This window comes from Neodothiora populina (assembly GCF_041146345.1).
Source record: "Neodothiora populina strain CPC 39397 chromosome Unknown canker_contig_8, whole genome shotgun sequence".
Taxonomy (NCBI): domain Eukaryota; kingdom Fungi; phylum Ascomycota; class Dothideomycetes; order Dothideales; family Dothioraceae; genus Neodothiora; species Neodothiora populina.
In genome coordinates, this window is record NW_027191411.1 from 1184818 (window position 1) to 1205690 (window position 20873).

The window sequence follows — 20873 nt, forward strand, 5'->3', positions numbered from 1 at the left end:
AAATACGGAACATTTGAATCGACCCTATGAATTCTGTAAGAATGGAGTATCGCGTGCTCGGAGCCTCACCAGTCACCCGTGTGAGGCGTTTGCTAGTTCCCCGCCAGACGTTCACGAGGTGTACTGTAAGAGAGAGCTGCTTTTGCCCACAGCCTGACCGGTCATTAATGTTATCCGGATCATTGATTGTTGATCAGTTTTGAAGAGGCATAGTGGGCTGGCTGCAATAAGAAGCGCATGTGTGTTCTTCTGTCTCTTTCGCTGCTCACAACGATAGTTCTTTTGAAACGATTACATGGATGTATGTTCCCATATGTATGTACCCTTTGCACAGCAACCCGACCATTAAAAAGGTCGCTTCCAAGCTCTAGACGCGAAATTCCCCGGGTTCTTCATCGCTAGAAGAGGATAGGTTTGAGTGATTGCTGCTGCAGAGGCGCAGAAGAAAGGGTTCAGCTCCTTCAGCTCGCATCTCGTCAATCTCCGGCCGAGTTTGAAGCTATCATTGGCATCCCAAACCTTTGAGAGTTAGCAACACTTCAAGTTGCAACCCTAGCCTGTGGCCTTGATGCTATCCAAATTCTCGTGGCAAAAGCGCTCTACTGGTTCAAGGAAGTCCAGCATTGCTGCAGCAGCACAAGGAGATCCCGCTGTTGGATATCCGGCGACTCAGGCCCAAGGTGCGTGTACCTCCTTCGAATCACATACATACACCCTTTATGTCGTGCTCGAGTTCCTACAGCTGCGGAGTGGTTTCCCATCAGCGATCGTTATCAGTCAGGCATATTGTCTTACATCCCCCGCCACATGTTGTGCTACGTCGCTTCAAAGTACAATGATTCGCCATTCTCATCACCCCCAGTAGATAGTGATTGTGTCTAATAAAGATCGGAAAGGTACAGGTTCCGAGTCAAGGGCATCTTCATCGTCACCACAAGTCTCCGCAGAACAGCAGGCTCAACAGCGAGCTAGCTTGTTGCGATCACGCAGCCAGCGCTTCTCCCGCCAATCAATCGCAGGTAGGTGCTCATTATTACGCCGCCAGATATAGGCCAGCCTGAACTGTATCTCATATGGACGAGGTGTATTGACTGGGAATGGGCGCAGAGGGGTTTAGTCGATTGACTAACAATCGGCACTCTTACATTGCGCCGAGCACCCATCAACCTTCATCTTACGACTTTGGAGCGGACGAACCCCTACCAGACGTCCCAGTGCGACAGATAGATCAAGTACACGGCGACCTGTTCTCTGCGTGTATCTGAACCCCCTAACTAACCAAAATTGCACGATAGACACAACGAAGTGTCAGCACTCCACATCGGATACTAGCACGCACGGAATCGGTGCGAGACCTGCACGAGCCTTATCCCGTCGCAAATCCAAATTCGGGCAACTTCGCCACCACCGAGGACAGACATTTCCAGGCAGACTCGTCGTCGGTAATCTGGTCGCCGGGACAGCTGCTGCCTTCATCGCGTGAAAGTCTCCCATCTCCGGTGCTGAGTCAGGACGACGAGGTTGTCGCATTTATAGCAGAAGGTGAAACGGACCCGATGACGACCCGTACCGCCTCCACTCAGGGCAAATCGTCATCAGACTCCGGGACTTCGGGCTTGGACAGATTTACACAACGACGACTCCAGCGACTGAACACCGAGGCAGGATTCCGAGAGCAAAGACAGGGAGCAACAGCACAGCAAGCCTACGCACCGCCTGAAGACGCTGCTGCACAGCCACATCCTGCGGGACAGTCCACCGTCTATTCACGGCCCTCGACCAACAATTCCTCCTACGGTCCAATATCACCGACACCAGGCTCGGCCTCGAACACCTCGCCGAGCTATCAATACCACAACAGTCCCCAGGTGCACATTCCCACCCAGGGCAGTTCGCCGCCGTCTGAGGCCAAGTCATCTTACCAGGGTCACATCGTGCGGCAGCTGCAGCAAACCCAGAGCTTCGGCCAGCTCAACAACAGCAGCAGCAGCAGCAGCAACAACAATAATAGCAGCACAACACATAACAGCAATAATAATAATAACAACAACAATAATAACAACAACAATAATAACAACACCCATAGCCCTACTGCCACGCACAAAGAGGATACGAGCACTATCGGCCAAGCAAGCTCGCGCTCGAACAACTGGCAAGGTATGCTGGCCAACGGCTCCGCTAACGCGAACTCTGTTCAGGGCAACTTGGCGTCACCCATGCCCACAGCTCCTGGACAGCAACACCCGAGCCCAAGTGTGCAGAGCAAAGAGGTCGGAAGGTCCACACCTCAGATGTCGTCGGCTGAGGATATGACGGATGAAGACATCAACCGACTCATCAGTGATCATAAAGAACTTCGTAAGTCTACTCTGCTGTCTCTGCTCTCGGTAGCATGTCTCTGACTCTTTCGGTCTCGCAGGTGAGAAGTACAACAAGGTCAAAAAGTACTACTTCGAAAAGGAGGATCAGGTCAAGACATTGCAGAACAGTCTAGCGCATCAAAGACTCTCGCAGTCCAGGACCTCTCTCGACGACAGCGAATATGCGACACGGTTCAACCGCCTGGACGGCCTCATCGCTCAACTATCATTCAGCATTCGCAAGAGTTGGAGAACGGTGCCCAATTGGCTATCCGGGTCTATAAACAGAGATGCCATCACCGTCGGCAAGCAAGAGATGACGGCGGCTGGCAGGGCCATTGTCTCGCAGTGGCTGGTCGACGAAGTGCTCAACATGTATTTCCATCCCGATCTAGATCTGACACTCTCGATCCAGCTCAAGACGATGCAGAAGAACATCCGCCGCTTCGCAGCCACTGCATCAAACAACGAGGACGAGGAGTACCTTATTTCCAAGATCGTCAGCTGGCGACTTACCACACTAGAAGGATTGCAAGACTCGCTACGATCGCCTACATGCTCCGCCAACCGAGAGCGTCTGATAGAGCTCTTGAAGAAGCAGCTGATGGCTCATCTGCAGCAACACCTCGAAAATCCGCCAATGTCTGACCTCGAAGGCGGTGTTCACATGATCATCGAACTCGCTGTCGCCATGGTAGCCCATCTCCCACTCGAATCTCGTGACGTCCAAATCGAGTACTTCCACCCTCACACGCCAATGAATTACGAGCAGATGAAAGCCGAGTCTGGGATCCCGGCACTGGGTGTGTCTCTGGCAGACGAGGCAGCCGAGCGAGCGAGCGTCGCGAGCGTCCAGTCCAACCTGACCGAAGACAACAAGTCCAACACTGGCGAGGCATCACGAGACCATGTCAGGAAGAGGGACATGCTGAGTGCATTCGCTGGCACTGGTAAGAAGCGGGACGCAAAAAATGCAAGCACAGGTTCTCTCGACAACCCGCGCGGCCATTCAGGTGAAAAGGACGATCAAAGAGTCAGGATGGCAGTGGGCATTGCAGCCTTCGTCAGCAATCGGACTGTGCTCGTCAAGGCACCAGTGTTTGTTGCCTGAGTGGAGTCAATCAAAACATGTCCTCGTGGCCACCAAATACAGTAACTATCTGCTACACTGAGAGCGATAGTGGCAACACATGCGCTTGGTTCCCACGATGAGACTGAGGTAGCGGTAGCATTGTCGCCCACCATGAGCGCGGGACAGCGTGCACACCAACGAAGCTTTGATCACTGCTCCGACCCGATTCTACGTGAGCTTGAAATTGTGTAGGAGTCGATCATGCGCGGCGCCAAGGACGAGATTCAGCATGTGCCGGTGGCACAAGAAGTTGTCGAGAGGTGGAAACAAGCTTGGAAGGAAGAAGAAGACCGTATCCCACATCAGAAAAATATCCCATCCATGATTCATCCGCAGCGACAGAACCTTTTTCGCATTCACTAGGCACAGTTGGGTATCATTCATCTCGCACAACTTCAAGACCATGCACCATCGGAGTTCATTCCAATCCCTCCATATGATATCCTTGCGGATGAGTACGACAACGAAGGCATGACGATGTGCTCGCCCCACGATATCAATGATTACAACCAGCAACAGCAACAGCCACGAGGGGTTATTCCTCTCGAAATCGCGGGCTCGAAACCACAGCACAAGTCCCGAGTCAAGCGAGGAGGCTTTGGTACGAGACAAGACTGATAGAAGGAGAGAGTAATGTGATATCCCTTTTTCGGGTCATTCCATCTTTTTGTCTTCTCTTCTTCTTTTCCGAGAGAGGGAAACCAGACAAACATTTTTCGATATCTCTCTTATTTTTATTTTTCTTTCCTGTCGCAGCAATGGCTTCTTCAGACCCCCTCTTTTCTTCTTTTTCTTGTCTTTTTTTTGACATGTTTGGTTTCCTGGACTCAGTTATTGATGAGATACCTTACTACCAACTTCTCACCCTCTCTTGTAGAGGCCGCATCTTTTTGGTTTATTCTTTTGATTTAATTTCAGATATGGAATACCACGGCTCTTCTTCCCCTGACTCAATGCTCACTCAGACGATAGTCTTGCGAATTAGGCTCCTTGTTTCATTTCGTCTCGATCTCTGACCGATTTTGATCCAGCTGCGCGGATTGTGCCTGTCTGCCTTAACTTTCGGTGGAGATGAGATCAGAGACACGCGGTGGACATAATAGATCCCTCGTCTTTCTATTTGCTGCCGTACACTTTTTCTAAACTCTCTACGAATCTTTTGATTCGATCACACATAGGTCTTTTTTTCGTTCACTCAAGAACAGGCATTCACTTATTGTGGCTAATGTGTGTTTTCTGGAGTAGAGGATTTCGTGTCTTCGATTTCTTCCTTGCTTTTCCCTTACCTTCTTGTTCTCATCAATTCTATCTATACAGTACAAGCAGAGGTCAAGTAAATAAATTCTCCAGGCTCGAATATTCGTTCACGCACACAGACTCATCTACGCCCTTCAACTTCACGAAACATACATTAATCGCTTCGCTTTGTCTAAATCTTCTAGCAATCTAGAACTTGAAGACCTGGTCTTTGGTGTAGCCGAGCTCGGACAGATATCCGGCAAGCTCGCCCTGGTCCGAGGGACTCTTCTTGGTGCCGGAGATGGCCTTGTAGAGACCCGGAGGACCGCAGACGAAGACCTTGACGTTGTCCTCCTTGGGACCGGGAAGGACGGTCTTGAGGAGATCCTTGGAGATGTAGCCCTTTGCGCCGGGCCAGTTCTTAGGAGGGTTGTCGAGGAGGTAGAAAGCACGGAAGCGCTGAGGGTACTTGTTCTCGAGATCCTCAAATTCGCGCTTGAGCAGGACATCCTCCTCGGAAACGTTGCCGTAGACGAGGGTGACGCTGGTCTTGTCGTTGGGGTTGTTGAAGATTGCGCGGGCGACCTGGTACATGGGGGTGATGCCAGTGCCACCAGCGATCAGAGCGACGTGGTTGTGCTTGTTCTCTTCCCAAGCGTACTTGGGGATGGGGCCCTTGAAGTCGAGTCTCTGTCCCGGGTTCATGTTGTGCATGTGCTCGGACATGGGTCCGTTGGGGTAGCGCTTGACGAGGAGATCGAGGTAACCGCGCTCACCTGCGAGGGAAGGGTCAGTGAAGTCAGATGGATCTTTACTATTTCTGCGGTCTCACCCTCGTCGCTGATGGGAGTGTATGGTCGAATCACGGGCTTCTCCATCTCGGGACCCTTGTACTTGGTGATGAGAGCGGAGGCAACGTTGAGGCCGGAGACGGCGTCCTCGTCGGGGAGAGAGAAACGGAACTTCTTGGTGTTGTGGTTGATCTCCTCGACCTCCTCGAGCTTCAAGCTAATGAAGCCCTGGTCTCCACCGGTGAAGGCCTTGCCGGAGGGTGAAGACTCGAGGATCTTGCCGCCCTGGTCCTTGGACTGGGGGGCCTTCTGGGCAGCGGGGGCGTCGCCGCTCATCAAATAGTAGCCGCCGACACCAGCGGCAGCGGCAATACCACCGAAGAGAAGGCCATTGCCGCCGCTCTTGCCTGCCTCAGTAGAGGCGTAACGGCGAATGTGCTGAAGGAGGAATGTCAGCCGAGGGGAACAGCAGCAATGGTCAATTGCAATGGATGAGAAGAGAGAGGAAGAAATTTAGTGTATACATACGCTCTGTGCGACCTTTGCAGGACGGAAAACTGATCTGGCGAACATGGTGTATAAGATGTATAAAAGAGTTTCAGATATGGAAGATACACAAGAGAAGATGAAAGGGAAGAGACAAGGATAAGGTAAGTCCCAGGAAGGTACAGCAATGACAACTGGGAAGGCGCTGGGTGGGTGAGAGATCAAGTCGAGCTTACCTCATTCGATGCCTCGATGCATCCCGACAAATGACGAAATCGGTCCGAGCTTCCGGGTGTTTGTACTTTATTCTACCTTACTCTTCTTTAGCTGACACCGTACACACGTTCGAAGACCCCAAGGACCAATTGGCTTTAGATTGGTGGATGAAGCCGGATAAAAGGCAATCGGCTTTCCATTTGGACTGCTACAGACCTCAAAATCGATCCAGCATGATTGGCATAGCTTTGTTACACAGATATCTACTAGTAGCGCGAACAGTCGTGCCGGCCGCTGTGACTACCTACTGTTCTACAGAGTACGCAGTCAAGTAGATGATATGACCCTCAGCTGAATATCAGTTGGCGATTCTGCATGCATCGACTACCTTAGTGCTCAGTATCGCTCCCAAGTTACGGACCGGAGTAAGACTCGGATATGGACTGGGATGGAACTTGTAACGAAGTACGCCACGTGCGAGGTGCGAGGGGGGCACGCGTCTACCGGTGTTTACCGTGTCATCCATTCGCGGTTCAGATTCAGATACTGAGTCATGCACCTGCCTGACACAACGAATAATAATTGCAGGTAGTTACCTTGCCCACGCAACTATGCATCCACTTCCTCCCTTTTGATATATGTACGACACTTATTGCAATTCGCATCGAGGATTGCGTGCATGAACCACCATATACCTTGCTAGAATGAGGCTCCGACTCGAGGTGGTCCGCTTCGGTCTACCGCCTGTCAAGCTGATATGGAATGAAGAGCCAGAGCATACAGCTTCGGAACTACTGCAGCGCATAGATGCTATCTTCCCTTTAGAGACGGAGGAATGGGGATTTGATGAATATGCTGTTCGTCTCGGTGACTATGAGTTGCTACACTGGATGACGGTGGGAGATTGCTGCAAAGAGGATGACATGATAACGTACGAGAAAACCCTACTCACATTCGTCTTTGGTGTATGATGATATTTATCAGATCTGTTACAGCATCAAGCCTCTTTCAACCAACGAAATCCGAGCAAGGAAATTGACCGGTCGGCGCCAGATCACCTCGGACGGAAGGCATTTGGTCGATGGTATTGCTTTTGGCCGACCAAACCTACGCACACCTGCCAGACCCGACATTCGGATACCGCCGAGGAAACGCATCAGACTGGAGGACGGAGAAGCTCGAGCAGGGACGGAAGAAGATAATCATGACGATGACGACAACGACGACCCTGTTGCCACATCGCAGCATCTGGCTAAGATCATGAGGTTTGTCAACGAGGCTCGCGATGAATGGGAACGTCAAGAACAGCTCCAGGTCGAGCCCGCACCTGGACGAGCAGGGATGGTGGAAGATGATCATGACGATGACGACCACGACCCTGTTGCTGCCACATCGCAGCATCTGGCTGATATCATGAGGTCTGTCAATAAGCTTCGCGATGGCACGAAAGAGGATGCTCAGCACGAAAGCTGGTGCGCGTCAAGGCAGACAATGGACGTCTATGAATCACCAGATGCCACGACCAGAAAGATGATAGAAGGCTATAATCCGGCCGAACGGCTTCTTGGCCGTACCCAAAGCGGCGCTAAACATGTCTCCTTCCAAGATCGCCTGTCAGATCGCGCTTCCGAGTATGACGACGAAAACTACGAAGACGATGACGACGAGGACGATGGTTTTGAACCTTCACTTCCTGATGAGATACTTGATGACGAGAGAGAAGATGACATGACAGACGGCGAGACAGATGAAGATGAAGATGAAGACGAAGACGAAGACGAAGATGTTGCTGCCACAAGTAAAGTCGATGTAGTTCAAAGCGTCCCTCATACAGCTCCCGCCGACCGAACACTGCGTGCCAGCTCACCTTCGGAGTCATCTTCTGGGTCGACTTCATCATCGGACAGCTCTTCGAGCGACGACGACTCGGACTCCGATCGAGATAACAGATCAAGTTCAGACTTGGATTCTGGCTCTGAATCCGAATCCGAGTCGGAGTCGGATTCAGATTCTGACAGCGATGACGAAAGCATTGCGTCGAGTGAAGCAGGAAGCTCCTCCCCTAGTGAAGAACCAATTCAAAAGTCACAGCCAAATTCCGTGCCTTTCGAGGGCAAACTTGCGACCAAGCGACGAAACCACCGCCGTAGAGATGCCAAGAAGTTGAAGTACTTGCAGTCACAAGGAATCCTGCCTCCTACAGCCTCGAGAGCCGATTTCATCGCATGGTCCGAAAAGAACGAGATTCCTGCTGGTGCGCTCGATGCAGCTCCAGGTGAACAGTCTGGTATTACTCCCACTGCCGACGGACAACACCCAGTCAGCAAGCCATCGGTGGGGGAGTCATCTTCACCAGGATCCAGTGCAAAGAGCAAGAAAGCAGACAAGCAGCGAAAGACCAACGACGACTTTGCCAAAGAATTCGAAAAACGCCGTGCAGCGCTCCTTGCCGCCATAGCGGGTGGTGGTGTCGATGTGCACGCACCCCTTGACGCTCCAGCCGAGAACGCGGACAAGACGGACGACACTACAGGAGGTGCGTCTACTGTGAACGCAGAGGAACCCGCAAGACGCAAGATTGACATTGACGCCTCACAACGTCTCCTCTTTGGCTCGCTTGGTGTACGTAGACCAAAGGATGCTGGCGATCGCCGAAAGCTCAGTGCCAAGCTCGCCTCACAAGGTCAACGCAAACCTCCAGTCGAGACCATTGGTGCCAGTCAGGGTCAAGCATCAGGGTCTGTTGACATCGAAGAGGCTGCGGAGGAGGAAGAAGACGATGACCCAAACCTGTGGAAGCGCAAGATCAACCTCTCTGCAGTGGAGTGTGTCCTCGAAAATGTAGAATATACACGACCATCATTTCCGTTCCGTCAGCGCTGGGATCCTCAGATGCGCGACAAGAAGCGTCAACGCACTTCGCAGGCTTACACAGAGAATAAAAGGGCCAGTAAAGGGCGTCAGAGCTACGATGCAAATCACGGTCAAGTCGAATACTATGACTCTGTCGAAGGTGATGCCCTCGATTACGATGAGGGTGTGGATGCCAATGGCGGTAATGGCTATGACGCGGGTAACGATCAAGCTTACTGGGACGAATCTCATAATCTTGGAGGCGAGATCTCGATGGGAGAGGGACAAGCAGCGAACGCAGAAGAGGCTGCTTCCGCGCAGCTCCTCCAGGAGACCTTCACATCAACAGCTTTGCCAGCCAAGTCCGGCTCATCCGAAGACGACCAGACAGACCTTCCTCTTCTGCCAGCGGATTACATCAACTTGCCCACTCTAGACAACTCGAACGCAAAACCCGGCGCCATCATCACATTTAGCAGACTTGAGGTGAGCGCCGCCACACAGTGGGCTCCAGCCATGTCTCCTGTGCGTGTGGCCCGTATCAGCGCCGTCCGTTGTGGGGATGATGAGGATCAGCATCGACAGCGCGCAGGCGAAATATGGCTGGACCTCGAATTGGCCAAGAGAGATGTCCCCGAGAAAACTTACGATGACATGGGAAGACGGACGCTCTCGGGCTTCGAGATGGACCTCGGGGACGATGAAGACGATGGCTCGATCCTCGAGATTGCACTCGGGGAAATTGTCGAAGGAAGGATCATCGAGCCTGCGCCCTCGTCGTCGTCGGACGAGGCTGTCCCTGGAGCGACAGAGACGCCGAGTAACAAGGATGACCAGGTGGTTGCGATGGAAAGGAATGACGACAGCGCTAATGGCGTTGTGGTTGAGGAAACAGTGTCTGCTTGACCTTGTGCAGCTTTCAAGGGCTAGCTATGAACCACACCCAAACAACGGCTTAGTAGTAGTGCTAGTGTTCGAAAGAGCTATGAGCGATATTCCACTGTAGACTTGGCACTGTATATCATAATTCCACTCAGTATCCACGAAAATAACAATGCCATGTCTAAATACATGATTGCGTCCGTGTCCATGTCACGTATCAGAGAACCTCATCTGATAGTCTACGCATATTCGTCCCAAATCACTCAGATTGCAACAGGTCTCAGTTGGTGATAAAACATGCTCATCCATCCGCTTGACAATGGAAACATCCAACATCAATTTTCAGAGTCTAATTTCAACAGATACGAAAGTACAAATACCTGGGTGGCAAGTGTGACTTGAAAGCCAAACACCCAACATTGCCGCCTTTCGTCCAACGGTATATATGCTATCAGATACCACTGAGAACAGAGCGATGTCTTCCGCCCTCAACGAATCTAGCTCATCCGATCAGTCCAACAAAACCTAGAACAAGAAACAGAGAACAAGGAGGGCAGGGAGGTGAAGTAGAATAGAATATAACGGCACTGCGTTTCGGCCAGGGTCTCCCTCGATCGCCGCACCCTCGTTTCAGATTTGCGTGGTAGTGATGTCCACACACGGGAAAAGAGAAAGTTGGAACCACACGTGGAACAAAGACAGAATAGATCTGAGTATGTGAAGATGCAGACTCTTGCAGAGGAGTGCTTGTGCGGTCAGCGTGAGGGGGGAATACCCCCATATGTGAGTTACACAGAGGAAGGAATAGACCTGAGTTGTCAATATCCAGACTTGTGCAGAGTGTGTTCTTGAGCCAAGCACGAGGGAGCGATACAGATGACGAACGTCTATTTGTTCATTCACTTCTTCAGCCTGTTTGGCTGTGTATAACGACACTATCGTGCATGTATCACATATCATCCGAAAAGCGAGCTCTTGGGAAAAATGGGGTGTATATCATGAAGATGGAGTGTTAACAAGTGAAGACGCGAAGTGACTTGAAATCAACGATATCGTGAAGATCGCGATTTAGACGCGGTCATTGATCGTCGTCGATGATGCTCGAATACAAGGCCTCGTCGACCTGGTGTCGATGGTAGCCTGGTGTGCGGCCTAGGCATTGCGCTGTCCTCGCGATCGCTAAAGAGTCTTGAGTCAGCTTCTTCGTAAGGGAATGAGTTATTGGGACTTGTATGCGTGGGTACGCATGCGTCTGAGACTAGTTTTGTGTGATGATTGAAGGACAAAGTCACTTACTAGTAATGAGTTTAGCCACGTCGATCGTGACTAACCTTGTACTCTGTGGCACTGGAATCGACGTGAGCGTGTGATTATTGTTGTTATCACTGATGTTGTCACTCTTGTTGTAATCCGCCGTCGAAGTATAGTTCGTGCCATAGGTGAAGCCCATTTCGTTCGCTTGACCGCTCACATATGCCTGCGTCGCCTGCGGAACAAACCCTCCAGCCGCAGCCATATTCGTGTAGCCTGCAACCGGGAAGACCATACCCATACAGTTGATGTTATTGGCGTACTGGAAGCTCGGCGATGGTATGGTGGTGGTGGTGGTGGTGGTGGTGTACATAGATTTATGCGTAGATGTGTCGCTACTCGTGGATTGGCCATCATAGAAAACACTTCCCGGACTGGAACTGCTTGTTTGTTGTGACGGTCGGCGATGATCGCCTACCTCATTCCCGGACTCGAATCCAGAAGGTGCGCCTACTGGTAAGTGTACATCTATGAATAACGCTTGAGGGTCGAGTTTGATGCCCTTGGTCGTGAGGTATCCTTCGACATCATGCGCGTCATACCATTCGCCTTGAAGCCCAGGGTCATTGCCAATCATCTGCAACATGGCGCTCTGCGAATCTAATGTTTCCAGAGCGGCCGCAGGTGTCAAACTAGGCGCCGATGTGAGACGTACATTCCATTGTTCGTCGTCTGGCCTAGTTTTCCAAGGTCCATTTCTAACCTCTCGACGTGGGAAATGGGTTCCTGCTCCGCCGACGTGGCTGAGAGGAAAATGCCAGAGCGACAACGGCTCATCCACACCTGCAGCGAGACTGGCCCGGAGCTGTTCTTGTACATGTTTGATGGAGGGAACCCACTTCATCCAATACTCGAAAATCCTCTGGAACTTTGCGGGAGCCCGGCCTGGGTTACAGGTAAGGCGGTACGCTAGTTCAGTACTCGCACGATGAAGACGTCTAGCGAATGATGTCTCATGGTAGCTGTAAGTAGAAGGAGCCTGTATTGACGCCGTCACGATCGGTGATTGATGAGGATCACCACTCCACAAGGCTTGAACATTTCCATCATTGAATTTCGGGACTTGCTGCGAGGCGAAAGCAGGGATCTGATGCGTGTGCGGCTGAAGCGAAGTCGTATTGTCGACCGCGCAGCCCAGATTCTGATCGAGGGAACCCTCAACTTTGGAGTTCAGCTCAGAAGTTTCAGGTATACCGCTTGAATGAGCCTCACAGAGGCTTGTTCGCCTCACGAAATCGTCGGCTGACGAGGTGGCAAGCTCGCGCGATGAATACAAGTTGCGAGTTACTTTCTTGTAGTGATTGATGAACTGCCGAAGTCCCTTTATGATGATAGATGACTCGGCCACGTGCCACGATTCATGGGCTGCAGTGAAGTCTTCGAGTGCCTTAGTCATAGACCATACAGTCTCCCGGAGATCTGATACCTGGCTGCGCAGGTCATCCAAAGTAGATTCTTTCCTCTGCCTGTATGCCCTCTGAGCCAGGCGAATTTGTGTACGACGACGCTAGTCGAGTTAGCTGACAGGAACACAAGAGGAGTTTGTCTCAACCATCCATCGGAGAAGGATTTCATACATCTGCAGCAGACGCCGCTTGACCGTCCAAACGAGGTCTGCCTTTTCTTTTACCATTGTCGTCGTCTTCTTCTCTATCCTCTGTACTAGTACGTGGCCGCTTCTTTCCCTTGCGGAACGACGAGTCCAAGTTCATCTTCGAGACAGCATGAGTAGGGTAACAATTTGACTAGCAGTATATCTCGATTATGCCACGAAGCGGAGATAGTAGGGTGAACGATGCGAATCAAGCGGTGAAACGATGTCGCAACCACTCGTCCGCAGGTGAAACAGCTTCTGTCCTGATATCCCGAGATGCTATGTAGATTCAAGAGAACCCCTGCAGGTGCTAGGGTCATCCACTTAGCTTTTCATATTATCTGAATAGGTCGCTGCGAATTGAAGCGCATGAGATGGGGTCGAAGTGTACGCACGTTGGTGATTACCGACCGAAGGGATGCCATGGCGTTAGTTGCGGCTGATCGGAAGTGTATCTGGTTTAAGCTGTGCTAGCGGGGAACTGGGTTTCAGATCACTGGATCTGCACAATCCTACTCAGGTTTAGAACGAAATGAATCTACGAGCATAACGGACACAGAGCACATGGGTGCCGACCCTGACAATGGTACATGTATTCTAGATCCCAGAAACAGTGGCACGACAAGTAGTAGTTTGATTTCGATACAATAACTAGCACTTGGGTAAACCTTGCATACGCCGGATTTACAATTCACACTGAAATCTGGGCTCAACGACATGGGTTTTTGGAATCATAACAAAAGTTTGGATTGTACTCGCCAACATCTTTTGTTGTGTCCGAATGATCGTAAAGCATTATACTAAAGTGAAGGCTGCGTGCATCTACAACTTAGAGATCTCCAGGACAGCCTTGCCAAAGTTCTTTCCGGAGAACAAGCCTAGCAGACCCTCGCCAGCATTGTCAATACCTTCGGTGACACTCATCTGTGGCTTGTAGGTTCCTTCGTGGATCCACTTCTGTACGTTCTTCTGATGCTCCTGGGAGTACCTCGGGCCCATGTTCGCATCGCCGACAATGAAACCGCGGATCTTGAGGCGCTTGGCAACTACGTTCATAAGGTTGCGGATTGGGTACCTGTCATCGGCAGAAAGGTTGTACTGAGAAATCATTCCGCAGGCGATGATACGACCGTAGGTGTTCAGTGCATCGATGGCAGCCTCAAGCTGTTCACCACCGACATTTTCGTAGTAGATGTCGATACCGTCTGGTGCAAGTCTCTTCAGAGCATCACTGGCCTTCTCCTTCTTGTAGTTGAAAGCGGCATCAAACTTGAGCTCATTGACAATGAAGTCAAGCTTCTTGTCGTCGCCGACGGAGCCAACGACCTTGAGACCTTCGTGCTTGGCGAGTTGACCAACGAGTTGGCCAACAGCGCCAGATGCTGCACTGATGAAGATGGTCTCTCCCTTCTTGGGCTCACCAATGTCGTAGAAACTGCTGTACGCAGTCAATCCAGGCATGCCAAGAGCGCCCAAGAATATCTTGATGTCGAGGTTGTAAGGGTTCTTGATCACCATGCCCGAATCTGCCAGGCCCTTGGGGATCGCGCTGTACTCCTCGGTGTTACCCATAAGGTAGATGACATCGCCAGACTTGAACTTCGGGTTGTCTGACTTCAGGACTGTGCGGATGCCGGAGTTTGTGACGGGCTCATTAAGGGCGAAAGGAGGAGAGTATGACTTGATACTAGCATCTCTCATACGACCGCGTTGGTACTGCGTAATGAATTAGTGTTGTTCATCGTCTTCATGTCGACGAGCCACCCTCAAGTAGTGATGATACGTACAGGATCGAAGCTGATGTAGTGGTTCTTGGTGGTGATGCCGCCGCTTGGAGGGGCTTGGTCGAGGTCGAACTCTCTGGTCTCGATTGTCAAATGCTCCCCAACCTTTGGCAAGGTCTCAGGGACCTTTTTGAAGATCAAAGCCTTGTTTTGGACCATCTTGTATGTTCGAGTAGGTTGAACGCTAGAAGAATGTATCAAGATGTATGGCGGTAGAAAAGGCTTCGTTTGAGAGGTGGGAGAATGCAGAACTTTGTCACAGGCTCGACGAGAGAGGGGAAGATGACGAAATATTCTGCTGTGGATCGGGTTGTCGCACTTTATATGACTTACAGTGGACTCGTTCCGAGGTCTTCATCATGTTGAAGATCAATGGTCAGTAAGACCAGCATGCGGCCGCAGTTCTGCGACTAGTCGTCCATGGCTTGCATAGGTCGACAAAATCTCACCTGCATAAGGTGTGCTTTGTAATCTCACTTGTGACTACTCCAACTGGGAAATACAGCGAAGAAAACACTGTACCATAAGGTACGACAGAGATCACAATGACAGCAATTTTTAAATCCGTTATCGATACTGACGTAATAGTGTAAATAGAGTCGCTGCGAACCTCGGCGACGGCTAGATCGCTGGAAGTGTGTGGAAACTCTCATGCGGTAATTCTTGCGAATACCCTGTTGTGAATGACTAAATTGCTTTTGGCTCAAGGTTACCTTTCGCTTCGTCGTAACACCATGACGTTCATCTATCAGGACATGGTCTGCAAATCAGAAATGCAACTGCATTCAATGCTGTTCTCCAGATTGTCAGCTTACATTCAGGTTGTCCACAATCGCTTGCAGAACACCTTAGTACTTGTACAAGTACCATGGGCTTGGCACACCCCGCAGGTTCTTCACTCTGTCAACTTGTCATGTTGCAATACTTTGTGATACCTTGACATGCAATCCTGCTCGTACGCAACCCCGGCACCATGTCAGCTTCCATGAGTAACGCGATTCTTGAAACATTAGCCGACAAGCCTGTCATTGTCCTCGATGGCGCTCTTGCTACCGAATTAGAGGCACGAGGGCTGGACTTGAGTTCTTCTTTGTGGTCTGCGAAAGCTTTGCAACAAAGTCCCGAATTGATATATTCGGTCCATTTAGATTACTTCAGATCAGGCGCTGATGTGGCAATTACTGCAAGCTACCAAGCGACGCCTCTGGGTCTGGAAAAGCACCTTGGAATGAGTGTCGAGGATTCAATCCAACTTATCAGGAAAAGTGTCGAGCTTGCGCAACAAGCCCGCGATGCGACACTAGAGGAGGAGCGGGTCCAAAACCCAGGAATGCAGGCGCGCAAAATGTTCGTCGCTGGCAGTGTCGGACCGTATGGTGCTTATCTCGCAGACGGGTCTGAGTATCGTGGTGATTATAGCATCTCGGATCAGGAAATGAAGGCATTTCACCGTCCGCGAATCCAGGCATTGGCCGATGCAGGTGTTGATGTTCTAGCTTGCGAGACAATACCTTCGTTCGCTGAGGTGAAGGCCTTGTTAGATCTGCTGCAGACAGAATTTCCCCAATTGAGTGCATGGCTGTCTTACACTGTGCGGGACCCCACCCATCTTAGTGATGGCACACCTTTGGCGGATGTCACCGCAGCCACCAACAAAGTGGACCAGATCATCGCCGTGGGCGTCAATTGCATTCCAGAACGGGATGTATCATCTGTCCTGAAACACTTGAGCATGCACACCACCAAGCCGTTAATTGCATATCCTAATTCCGGAGAGCAATGGAACGCAGAAGCAAGGAGCTGGTCCGGTCAGCGCGCTCAGGACAATGAGCGAGCACATGACTTGAAGGAGTGGTTCAACAGTGGTGCAAGATTGATTGGCGGCTGTTGTCGAACAGGCCCTGAAGACATCAAGGTGATCTGCAAGCATGTCCAGACCATTGACCAAGCATAGATCGAGTATGTAGTCTAGCCATTGACTCTCATTCTTTTCGCTTACTGACCCGGTCTAATAGCCTCGAGTGTAAAGCGACATTCAGAAGGGTCGTATTTCCGTATGTTCCAGGGTATAAGGTTCGATGACAGGTGGCCACGCTGCGATGTGAGGGGTGTCATTTCAAAGCCTTGCTTGAATCGGGACTCTACTTCACAGGTCATGGAACAAGCAGTCTGTTAGCGAAAATCTCTACTTTCGCATGATAAAGATAAGATTACATCATTCTGCATGCTGTCTCAACATGTGTTATATTACCTTCAGTCTTATACATTGTGATGAGCAATGCATGCTTGGCCTCCTAATGCCTTAGATTCTTCGAGTGTACTGTATAATTGCCATTCTGTAGTCTTGCTCCACGATCAGCTTCGGGTGAAACCTTGGTTGGCGGTATTGGAGATAACATCGGGAATTAGGAGATAGGAGCGAACTCCGTACTTTTCTCCGTCGAGAGTTCGTTGCGCTTAGACTCAAGCAGCAAAAGCATGTGGTGGATGGACTAGGTAATAATAACCGCAACATCCGCAACGACCGCAGAGTGTTTTCCAAAAGTCATTGCATCTCGCTACTGTGCTGGAAACTGTTATCGTGCATGGGAAAGTCGTGTATGGGAAACACCAAAAGACACGAGAGCAGATTGGAGGATATGCCAATTGTGATGCGCATTGAGCAAAGTCCCATCAGTGCGGAGGCGGAGTCGAACGCGTTTCAAAAAGCGAAATAGCAAGACGTCGACTCCATAGGCAGGCAGGGCGCGTGTACGTGCTTCCAAGATTGAACACAAGAGTCATGCATGAGTAAGAAGGGAGATCGTGCGAGACATATCGAGTCAATTCACTCAGGACCGTGGGTCGTGGATGGACCTCTGACCTCTCACTCGCTGACGGCACATGTACACATACTCTAAGCGAAGCGAGAGCATCAAATGTGATAATTACCCGTGATCTCAAACGGGAAGAGAAGAGTGGGTACAGGATGAGTGTGATGCTAAGATAAGGTGTGTACAAAGCATGCAATATGTAAGCACCTAAGCTAAGGTACCTCAAAGAAGCTTGTGTTCGCCTGGCTTTGCAGCACCTTCCCCAGAGGCAAATGCAATGTAATGATGCAGAATTGGAGCAAGGATAGACTAAAATACCCAAGGTATACGAGTACTGTACATGTGGAGATGCAAATCTCGATATTGGATGAAATCACAAATTGCACGTTATATTCGACACGGCGCAGAGACCGACATGTTTATTCAGAATTTTCCCTATGTTTATTATGCTATTGGAATAAATAAGCGCATATTTATGACCAGAGGTTCGGCTTATCGACCACTCCGGTTCCGAGCAAAGTCTATTCTTCTGTGTGGCGTGGTCGAGCCTATGCTTCTCTCGGTTCGCTGGCGTCCTGCACTGCCGACCATATTGTACTGTACCTTAGCTTCTGCGTCGTGTGGGCCGTGGACGATACTTTCGCGTGAATGCATCCAAAAATACTGTACGAAAACGTTGGCACCGACGCGTGCTCGAGTGTCAAATGTGGGGACCATCTGGTATGGTTAGACGCATTGTCTGGATTGATATGTACGTCAATTATGACCCACGCGAGCAGACACGAGACACCCAAAAGTATCCAATTGTCATGAAAGATTTGTGTATATCTTTGAATAAACTCTTGTTACGAGTCGGCCGTCATCTCCAAGGAGCTCTGCGTCTAGCCGGAAGTGCATTGTCTGACATTGAATATATTATTGCCGACAGTACATCACCCTCAATGATGATGGCCTGCTCTTTGTATGCAGATCCATAGCCGTTCGGTAAGCTGTTGTGTGACTTCACCTACAAGGCATATATTGTGGCCGTTGAATGGCGTACTTATGGGAGGGGAATAGAGTTAGACGACAGTATACCTTGGCATAACTATTGGTTCAGGATCGATCTCGCTTGCTTTTAGCCTGCGTTGCAGCATTATCGTGTGGGGGACATAAGACGATGCAAGGTGCACAATAGCAGAATGAATATCGGACGTGAAGATGTGGTCACAGAATCGCGACCACGCCCCGCCATGTTTCGCTTCGTATGGGAGCAGCGTCGAGAGTTGCGGCAGTAGAGAGTTTAGGATAGCTCCCCAGAGTCAAAGCGCGTAACAACGGTGGACTGTTTTTAGCCCTTCCGATACGCTTCAATAGTAATTAATGTCGCGGAAGATGGAGTTTATGAACGTAAGTTCTGATGCATTACATGGGTTATGCAAGAGGCTGTGCCTCGTCGATTTCGAGCAGAGAGCTATCAAAATCATGTAAACATGCGGTGTCGAAAGGGCCTTTTGGTCGGGCACCATATGGCCCGAGCTGTACGCCTTCTGTGCCGCTCAAGACCCCTTTGCATGCCATTTGGGTGACTTACGGGCTAGGCACGCAGATCGCTTGTCAGGCCATCGAAAAGTGCGACTACGGCGTTTGAAGATAGGATAAGAGATGCGCTTGCCGAGTACCGAAAGGGCAAAGTTTCGACGTTCCCTGACATTTGGTGGATTAGATACGATAGACATTCGAGCCTACGCGTCATTTCAATGGCTCGCATAGAACTTACTTCACATCTGCAAAGCATACGTTTTGACCTAACGTAAACCTACATGACAGCGAGCCGAATTTGCTCAAAGTACGAAATCGTAAATTCCCTCGTGCTTGCGATCCTGATGCTCACAAGCGGAGCATGGTATCAACCAAAGATGCAGGTAGTCTTAGTGTAGAAGCCGCGTTCAAAGCGTACGCAATTATGTGGAGCATAACTCGTATCCAGGCCGGGTAAGGTGCATAAAGGAAGCAGCATAGTACCTATCTTCTTCTGCATGCTGCGTGAACGTGCGCGGCAACACTATCCTATCTCTCTCTCCTAGTGGGGAGGACAAGCAATGCCGCCCTATAACCAGCTATGATCTCCAGGGAATCGGGTTGCAGTGCTCGAGCGTCGACGTGCTTCTCTGGACCTGCGTGCTTTGTCACGATAGTTCAGTGTGTCTAAAACTTTGCAGGGCATGGTCTGGCGCTGATCCGCCTTTGGAGCTACAGGGAACGGTTCGCACAGCTCCATATACCGTTATGGGCCGTTTCACAAGAGCAAGTCATGTTATTGCAGGTAAAGTAGGAGGAGGATCAAACAAGCTATATAGCCTTGTGATAATTGCCATGTCGTGATTGCGCAGCCGGCGAGTGTGCTTGTATCTGACGACTCTCCCGTCCGCACAAGTGCACAAGATCATGACTACAATATCGCGCACGGGATGCTTCTTGGTGGGTTGCAACTGTTTTGTGGCGCGGCTGGAGAATGTGGAGAGAGAGGGAAAAGGACAAGTTGTGGAATCGTAGCGAATCAGTCGCACGATCAGCGGGGTTGCCATAGAGCGAACGACCGCGGCCAGCGAGCCAACGCTGAGGACCACGGTGTATGGCTAGTGCACTTTGCAGAATAGTACATGCACGGCTCGGCCGAGAGACGCATGAATATTGCATTTGCGTTCTGGCATGGGTTGAAGGCCCCCGACGTAGGCGTATTCAAGCCTTGGGTAGGTTTTCACCATGCTTGTCAAGCGAGTGTTTTGCTGTTTAGTGGAGTCGGGAGACAGTTAGGTTTTGAGTTTGCTTATGGGTCGCTGGTTGAGGTTCAGGAATGGGTGAGAGGCTGATTGGGGAAATGCGTCTGCTCGGCGAACTGACAGACAATAATAATGTCCCTAAGCACGACGCCGCGGCGCACACATCCACCAAACTGGGTATGATGGCTAGATACCTCTGGCGAGGTACAACAGACATTCGGAACCCACATGCAGTGTGGTGATAAGACGCAATAATGAAGAGCATAGAAGCACTGTATTACTGCAATCGTCAATCAACGCTGGTCTACACAGCCAGCTGAACCGATCACAGTCATGTCTCAAAGATCATCGCACACAGATACAATAGATAGCAAGGATTGAAAGGGGGGACACTTAGAGTAGATAAAGTGAGCCAGAGCACAGAGCCCCGGACAGATCGAGAAAATACTTGTACTCGTACAATATCGGAGGGCGACCAGGGCTACATTAGCGTAGCACTTGTAGCGTAGGCCCGTGCCTGCCTCCCCAAGACCCCCTCGTACTGCATGTAGAGACAGCGACCACTCGTTGCTGCTCGTCGTCCGTTCTCTTGTTGCTTCTCGCAGTATCCATTTCCATCATCATCACCATACCTTTTTTCGCATCCCATA

The 20873-nt window shown here is 50.5% G+C and overlaps 6 protein-coding genes across 6 annotated transcripts; 3 read left to right on the forward strand and 3 right to left on the reverse strand.

Annotated features, from left to right (window-relative positions):
- Positions 1-568: 568 nt before the first annotated feature.
- AAFC00_006867 (uncharacterized protein) lies at positions 569-3471 on the forward strand (the record flags this gene model as incomplete). The annotated part of the gene is made up of 5 exons (XM_069346888.1): positions 569-680; positions 903-1019; positions 1108-1232; positions 1296-2358; positions 2420-3471. 5 exons carry the CDS (start codon positions 569-571, stop codon positions 3469-3471), a joined length of 2469 nt encoding a protein of 822 aa, XP_069199765.1.
- A 1467-nt stretch (positions 3472-4938) lies between these two features.
- On the reverse strand, positions 4939-6095 carry AAFC00_006868 (uncharacterized protein; the record flags this gene model as incomplete). The annotated part of the gene is made up of 3 exons (XM_069346889.1): positions 4939-5507; positions 5564-5960; positions 6051-6095. The coding sequence occupies 3 exons, from the start codon at positions 6093-6095 to the stop codon at positions 4939-4941; spliced, it is 1011 nt and encodes a 336-aa protein (XP_069199766.1).
- Positions 6096-6928: 833 nt separating this feature from the next.
- AAFC00_006869 (uncharacterized protein) lies at positions 6929-9983 on the forward strand (the record flags this gene model as incomplete). Its single annotated transcript, XM_069346890.1, has 2 exons — positions 6929-7155; positions 7220-9983. The coding sequence occupies 2 exons, from the start codon at positions 6929-6931 to the stop codon at positions 9981-9983; spliced, it is 2991 nt and encodes a 996-aa protein (XP_069199767.1).
- Positions 9984-11037: 1054 nt separating this feature from the next.
- AAFC00_006870 (uncharacterized protein) lies at positions 11038-12982 on the reverse strand (the record flags this gene model as incomplete). Its single annotated transcript, XM_069348376.1, has 3 exons — positions 11038-11138; positions 11256-12777; positions 12848-12982. 3 exons carry the CDS (start codon positions 12980-12982, stop codon positions 11038-11040), a joined length of 1758 nt encoding a protein of 585 aa, XP_069199768.1.
- Positions 12983-13686: 704 nt separating this feature from the next.
- Positions 13687-14807, reverse strand: AAFC00_006871 (uncharacterized protein; the record flags this gene model as incomplete). The annotated part of the gene is made up of 2 exons (XM_069346891.1): positions 13687-14580; positions 14652-14807. 2 exons carry the CDS (start codon positions 14805-14807, stop codon positions 13687-13689), a joined length of 1050 nt encoding a protein of 349 aa, XP_069199769.1.
- An 814-nt stretch (positions 14808-15621) lies between these two features.
- On the forward strand, positions 15622-16602 carry AAFC00_006872 (uncharacterized protein; the record flags this gene model as incomplete). Its single annotated transcript, XM_069346892.1, has 1 exon — positions 15622-16602. The coding sequence occupies one exon, from the start codon at positions 15622-15624 to the stop codon at positions 16600-16602; it is 981 nt and encodes a 326-aa protein (XP_069199770.1).
- Between the last annotated feature and the right edge of the window lie 4271 nt (positions 16603-20873).